The sequence below is a fragment of the Alosa pseudoharengus genome, unplaced genomic scaffold (genome assembly GCF_046254945.1).
Source record: "Alosa pseudoharengus isolate Yale_2024_CS ecotype anadromous, Long Island Sound unplaced genomic scaffold, YU_APseudo_1.1 YU_APseudo_1.1_scf_24, whole genome shotgun sequence".
In the NCBI taxonomy this organism is placed as follows: Eukaryota; Metazoa; Chordata; class Actinopteri; order Clupeiformes; family Clupeidae; genus Alosa; species Alosa pseudoharengus.
Window position 1 is genome coordinate 25,135,635 of NW_027468689.1, and position 7,672 is coordinate 25,143,306.

Consider the following 7,672-nt stretch of genomic DNA (forward strand, 5'->3'; position numbering starts at 1 on the left):
GGAATGTGGACGCACAAAGACTGTGCGAGGACACACTAGTTTCTATGTGTGTGTGTGTGTGTGTGTGTGTGTGTGTGTGTGTGTGTGTGTGCGTGTGTGTGTGTGTGTGTGTGTGTGGCAGGTTCATACCCCCCCCCCTTCCTCCCCCTCCCTCTGTGATTGTGTGTATTTATGACTTTCACCTTTACTCCTCTCTATCTCTCTCTCTCTCTCTCTATCTGTCTGTCTGTCTGTCTCTGTCTCTCTTGCACTCTGAACTGCTTGTCAAGAGCCCATGACTGTGTGTGTGTGTGTGTGTGTGTGTGTGTGTGTGTGTGGGGGGGGGGGGGGGGGGTTATGTGTGTGGGGGTATGTGTGTGTGTGTGTGTGTGTGTGTGTGGGGGGGGGGGGGGGGGGTATGTGTGTGGGGGTATGTGTGTGTGTGTGTGTGTGTGTGTGTGTGTGTGTGATGGCATTGCAGAGAGCGAAAGGGAAACTGTCTGCAGTTGTATATGTGTGTGAGTTCTCCCTTTGCAGAAGTCTCAAACCATGTTTGTGTCAAAAGAACGGCCGCCCTGTCAGGATCTAAGACTACCCAGCAGGACCTCTGGAAGAGAGACGAGGACAGTGAAAGACAGAAGAGAAGGAGAGAAAGGAAGAGGCAGTCATCTAGAGAGGGAGAGTGAATGAATAAGAAGAAGGGAGAGAGAGAGGGAGAGAGGGAGAAGTGAAAGAAGAAAAGCCAGTTTGTCTGATAGAGTGTTTGATAACAGCCTCGCTGTCTTGAGAGTTCTGCAGTGGTGTTGTCTTTCTAGCTAATGGAGGACAGGATTGGCTGATTAACTAACTCACCCACTCACACAGACACACACACACAGACACACACACACACACACACACACAGACGCGCACACACACTTACAGTACACACACTCATGCACACAGACACACACACACACACACACACACACACACACACACACACACAGAAACACTTGTTGGCCTTCCTTTACCCTGACGTTCCCAGGATACTCCATTGCAATCCCCATAGACTAGCCTGGGCCAGTCTTTTTATCTTGCTCAGTGTGTTTACCCTGCCAGAGCACTGAGTCGCAGACCCTCTCCACTGCTGTCCACTTTGGCTGCCTTTTCACACAGCACACACCCACTCAAGACATCACCATTCACCAGATCAGTTACATTGCCACGTTAAAGACTCGCTTTTGTTGGGTTGCCCTGCTGATTAGAAACTTTACACACAGCCAGGCTTACATATTCTTTGTAAAGTAGGTTATGGTGTTAAAATGTATTTAAAATATATATATTATAGTGAAGTAGGTAATGTTTCAAGTTTTTAAATGTTTTTTGACATTTTGTAATACTGTTGTTTTGACAGCATATTATTTGTATACAATATAAATATAGTCACAGTAGCTAATTTTTCCCAAAGCAGAACAGCAGGTGTGTTTGTTTCCTGGTGTGTCATTGTGTTATACCAGCCAAGGCCCACTTATCAGTTAATCACCCAATTCTCCTAAATAATCACTCCTCTTCTCCTCTATTTCTCAAGAGAGGGAAGTCCACTTTGACCGCGTGTGCCCTCTCTGATAACGGCCGTGTCGCGCACATCAAATGTAGTGCTGCCCCGCCCCAAGTGATGATGCCAGTGTTGCAGCATGGCAGATATAAGGGATGCCGATTGCCCAATCAGATGGCTCAGCTTGGCACAGGTGCAGGCAGAGTGGGCGGGTCTTGAGGTGCGGGAATAGGAAGTGGGCAGGGTTTTTTTTGTCTGTGTGTGTGTGTGTGTGTGTGTGTGTATGCACACGGCGGGGCAGATGGTGGTGGGGGATGATGATTCAGAGGCGCGGTGACGTCCAAGAGACACAACACAAGCCCACTGGCACATATGTCCACTGTGACCTGCAGTATGAATGGAGACCTGGTGCGTGACTGTGTGTGTGGGTGTGCACAGGAGAGAGAGAAAGAGGTGGGGATGTGTGTTTGTGTGTGTGTGTGTGTGTGTTTTGGGGGAGTGGTAAGAGCTGAGACAGGGTGTGTCTGTGTGAGTGAAATAGGGAGCGAGCGAGAGTGTGTGTGTGTGTGTGTGTACTCCTCTTTTCCTCACAGTCATTACTGGCCTTTGTCCATGTGGTTTAAGTATCTCTCTGTCTTGGTCAACATGCCGCATTCAGACCCTAAAGGTAGACAGGCCGCATATGCTTTTAATGGTCTCAGCTCATCTCGAGGGGTTTTTGTGCTGTGTGGATGCAATGCACGTGTGTGTGTGTGTGTGTGTGTGTGTGTGTGTGTGTGTGTGTGTGTGTGTGTGTGTGTGTGTGTGTGTGTGTGTGTGTGTGTGTGTGTGTGTGTGGGTGGGTTTGCGTTCTTATCCTATGTGTATATGTGTGCATTTATGTGTGAGAATTCATGGTTGCTTATGGGCGGTCAGCCTTAGTGATCATAACTGTCTGTGTGTGTGTCTTAACATTTATATTTGCATACTGCACATTCATGTGTTATTCTGGGTGGGTGGCCATGGTATATCAGATGTATTTATGTCTGTCGGTGTAAGAGGAGGATAATGTCATTTTATTGGTGTGTGTGTGTGTGTGTGTGTGTGTGTGTGTGTGTGTGTGTGTGTGTGTGTGTGTGTGTGTGTGTGTGTGTGTGTGTGTGTGTGAGTGTGTGTGTGTGTGAGAGAGAGAGACAGAGAGAGAGAGAGAGAGAGAGAGAGAGAGAGAGAGAGAGAGAGAGAGAGAGAGAGATATGCCTCACAGCTCACTGAGGCATGAAGGTCCCAGCTGTAATGGGAAGAGCTCACTGAACACCCAGATTTGCCCAATACCAACACACACACACTAGGTTTGCTCTCTCTATATCTCTTGCTCACTCACTCATTCACTCACTCATTCTCTCTCTCTCTCTCTCTTTCTCACTCACTCACTCACTCACTCACTCACTCACTCACACACACACACACACACACACACACACACACACACACACACACACACACACACACACACACACACACACACACACTGATAATGTCCATGTACACACACTCATAAAAACACTTACTCTTTGCCCATAGCTCACCTCCCACAATACCACCTGGGCTCAATGCCCAGAAACACTTGACACTGTTGTTCAGACAGCCTGGAAACAGGGTCAAGATAGAACCATATATCTGTACATGAACCTGTCTGTGTGTGTCTGTCTCTCTCTCTCTCTCTCTTTCTCTCTATCTGTGCATGTGTGTGTGTGTGTGTGTGTGTGTGTGTATGTGTGTGTTTCTGGTATCTCCACACCCTGTGAAGGCAACTCTTGCATATGGATAACCATTGGGGTGTTGCCTTAAGCCAAGCTGGAACAGAGTCCCTCCATCACAAAATGATTACCAGATGCTGACCAGGGTATCATCAGTACCATATCACTCTCACTCTATTGAGATTTTCCTCACTGCACTAGCAACAAATCATTCTCTGCCCCCCCCCCCCCCCCCACCCACCCCCACCTCTCTCTCTCACACACCACCACTCCCTCTGTCTGTTTCACAATTTATTTCCCTTCTTCCCCCCTCTCTCCTTCTGTCTCCCCCTCCTCTCCTCCTCTGTTGAGTTAAAAATGGCACTGACGCCATGAATGCAAAGCCCCTGGCTCTGCCAGGACAGACTCACAGCAGAGCCTCGTGCACGCAGACTTGGGGTAATCCAGCTCCAGGGCGTTGGTGAACGCATGCCAGGTTTTGAGTTCCACCCAGGAACTCAGTCAGAGCCAGTTGATTTCACTCATGAGCTCCTCAGTCATGAGAACTCAGTGCTCATTTTTGATTGAGAGGCTCAAGGCTCTTTGACGCTTTGATAATCATCACATGGACTGACAATAAATGAGTCAGTATTCAAAGGCATTGGATCCACTGGTTTAGAATAATTAGCATGCTGAGGTGATTGATACCAAATGCCGGGGCGTTTATTTGCTGTCTCTCACAGATTGTTTTAAGTCATGCCTGGCTGTCACCAGAACTATCCTCAAAGGAGAATTGGTCTGGGAATGCTTCGTTAACTTCCGATTTCCAAGGGGTGTAACCAGCAGTAAAATTAAACTGGGAAATTGTTACATTAAACTCAGAACTAATCTTTTTGGAAGTACAGCAAACGCATCTTTCTTGTAAACGAAGGTTTCAAATGCAGTTTATTTTTTACTGAATTCCAAAGATACAAGTCTGTGTGGTTTGATACTGACGCCATCAGCGCAGGCATTGGTGGTGTTCAACAGTGCTCCTAACTGTACTACTACTGCTCCTACCTAGTCTGTCATCATAGAAAGCCCACCCCAGGCTGCATAAGCAGTTGTGATTGATTCCTGGGTTTTCTGTGATTTGGAAAATTCAGTTATAATCACAGATTTGGCTGGTTTCACCCAGGCTAATATGAACCCACACTGTTTACTCTTTGCTACTTAACTGTTTAGCTGTGGGCTGATATCTCCTCCCCTGCCCTTGCTCTCAACCCTATAGACTCTCAAATTAAACTGAATTGAAGTTCATGTGAACCCACCACCTGTGCTAATTTGCTATGTCTAACAGTGCTAAGCTGTGTGTGTGTGTGTGAAAGAGAGAGTGATACCAACACACACACACACACACACACACACACACACTGGTGGAGTGTTTTGCTATATCTAACAGTGCTAAGCTGTGTGCTGATATCCCCCCCCCCCCCCTCCAACAGACACAGATTTCAGCGTGCTCTTCTCGGCCCTGGCCACGCCCCGTCTGCCCGGTGACCCCACCGAGCTGGAGTGTCGCGTGACCAACGTCACGCACCTTCGGGACAGCCGCTTCGCCATCTCCTGGCACCACACGGCCACGCCTGCCCACCTGGCCTCCCCCGGCGCCACCACCGCCGCCCAGCGGAGCGTCATGATCGGCTCGCTGGACGTCAACGGCGCGCTCACGCCGGGTCCCCGCCACCGCCGGCGCCTGGACGCCGGACTGATCGCCGTGACGCGCGAGGAGCCGCTCACCTTCAAGCTCCGCCTGCTGCAAACGGGCGAGATGGACCTGGGGGAGTACACCTGTAGCGTCAGCACCTGGAGCCCCGCCCGTTCTGGAGGATGGGACAGCACCGTCGACCAGCAGACCCCCGCCTTCAAGCTGTCATTCGCAACGAAAAGTAAGTATGGCAGCCACACAGGGCTCTGGTGTCTATTTATTTATTTATTTACTCATTTTATTATTTCATTTATCTACTCCGTTTTCAAAGAACTACCTCTCTGTTCCTAAAAAACAGAGTCTAAAGCTTAACTAGTCTAGTCTTGTCATTACCTGAAATAGCTCTAGACATTCCAAGGCTCAGTTCAGTGAACCGCATTGAAAAGCCACGAGAGATGCTCTACAGCCTCCGCGAATGCTTGTGAATTGTGTTTCTTAGCTGTAAAACATGGCGTCGAGATTTAAGGAAGATCTCCGTAGCTCATCTGCGAGGGCACACCTTATGAATATGGCAATAATAAGCGATAATATGGCTGTGTTCATCTCGCATGGAGCGCAAGAGCATGAAATATGCTTTTATCTAAATATATCTGCTAGATGCAAATGAAGGAGCCGCTCTCTGTATTTTGCTCAGTGGTAGCTGTCACAAGGTTATGGGTTCAATATCCAGGAAGAAAGGGGCTTTAAATATATATATGGTACACCAGCGATGAAAATGTTTTTTAAATGATTAAATAGGACATCATTATGATATATTTGTCTAATGGAATTGCTGTTGGCTGAAAAGGATCCTTTATGTGTGGAGTTTGCAATGTGCATATTTTTTACATTCTTAATGGATTCAATATCAATGCTGTTAAGTGCTACATTTTTGTTAGCTGATCTCTATGTAATTACGTATGTTCATTTCAGCATTTTGATAGCATGATACAGCAGTCTCCTCCTGATAATTGCACTGTACTTACTAAATCAAAATAAATGACTTTTGCAGAATATACACATAGATTTCAACACGCCCATAATCGTTTGTGGCGCCAGAGCGAAGCATGCATAAGGGCGGTGGTACATCTAGTGCTGTCAAATCATTATTTTATTTATTTATTTATTTATTTATTTATTTAGTCTTTGTCTGACCACTAGGGTTCTGTTGTGACGTAATCATGAAAAAACTTGTCTCATGAAATACTTATACAATTGCAATTCCCATGAGCTCCTGGTTTCTAAAACAAGACATCAGGCTGCAGTTGTGAGGAATCTGGAGCGTTCTTGGCAGCTGCCCGGTTTGATCACACATGCAGATCAGTCACCGGCCCCTGGAGGGTAGGCCATGCCAAACTTTTTTTTCCCCGTTTTTCCTTTTTTTCCCCTTTCCGTCTCTTGAAAAGCCTCATAAATACAAGAGTGACTGTGCTGGTTTGTGAAGCACAGATGCAGAGATTTGAATGTTTTTCCCCCGTAGTGTTTTCTGTCTCTCCAAATTATGCGTGCTTGGCTGGCTTCCATTGGTCAGATTTTGCAGTGATAACCAGTTATCATTGATTAACTGATTGTGACTGATTGATTAATTGATATTTATGGAGTAACCATATTTCCATATTTCCATTAATTTCCATTCATTCCATTTGGCTCTCTGTATTAACTGTATCTTCAGTGTTAATAGGATAAGACCCAGTCTCAGACCATAGAGATCCTCAATCTGTCACACCTATTCTTAGTTGTCTGTCAATCCATTAGGATTTTAATCCAGTGGATCTTGTAGATGCAAATATGTTGCTACTTCACAAACCCATAACATATTAGATAACTTTGCCAGCTTATGTAGCCTGCTCTTTGCACACCTGTGAAAATGTAATTTTTTTAATAAAAAAAACATGTCACTGTTCGCCTAAGCGGATCCAGCTAATTTCACTCCTCATAAGTCCAGGTTGAGAGGATCTAGGAGAACAGTGGTGCGTTTAGAAGCCTGTCTTCTAGTCCATTGGCTCTCTGCTGCTGCTCCTCAGGCCAGAGTATTACTATGCTGTCCAACCCCACTCTTACTTTATCTCTGGTTGTTTTTTTATTGTCTGTGTGCAGTTTTTACTCACAGAGCTTCAAAGCCCAGCCATACACCCTGTCCTCTCTCAACAACCCTTAAGAGATATCCCTTAAGTCGCTGCCTTCATGCGATAACAAAGGTTCTGTTTTTTCCTTGCAAATAAATAGTCTTTTTCAACTAGCTCTTGCCACGGATTTCCCACAGTACAATTAGTATCCAAACCTATTTAACATTTCAAATCAGGACACAGAATACAACCACTATGCACAGTTGGCTGGCGCACGGCTGCTTGTGTTGCTTGTGCTCAGGATTCTTTTTTGTTCCCAATCAATGAAATGGAGCTTCAACAATGAATTGTCTTGGGGGAGCTGTGAGGCATGTGGCAGCACCACACCACATTAGGAAAGAACAAATATGTATGAACAGCCTTGTTGCATGCTGAAGGGCTTTATGCCATTTTAGTATGAAATGTAAGCTCTTCACCACAGATTGACCATGCAGGTATAGTACAAGACAAGTTTGTGTTTTGGTTACACACCTTTTCCATATGGGTGTCCAGGAGTTTTTTAGTGTTTGTAAGCATCTCTCTCTCTCTCTCTCTCTCTCTCTCTCTCTCTCTCTCTCTCTCTCTCTCTCTCTCTCTCTCTCTCTCTGTC

The 7,672-nt window shown here is 46.1% G+C and overlaps 1 protein-coding gene across 2 annotated transcripts in view; it reads left to right on the top strand.

Moving 5' to 3' along the window:
* Window positions 1-7,672, top strand: part of ptgfrnb (prostaglandin F2 receptor inhibitor b) — a 37,220-nt gene that overhangs the window by 15,911 nt on the left and 13,637 nt on the right. For both annotated transcript variants that reach the window (XM_076303569.1, XM_076303570.1), the window contains exon 5: window positions 4,716-5,159. In XM_076303569.1, the coding sequence (XP_076159684.1) occupies window positions 4,716-5,159 (444 nt within the window). The remainder of the gene's footprint in view (window positions 1-4,715; window positions 5,160-7,672) is intronic.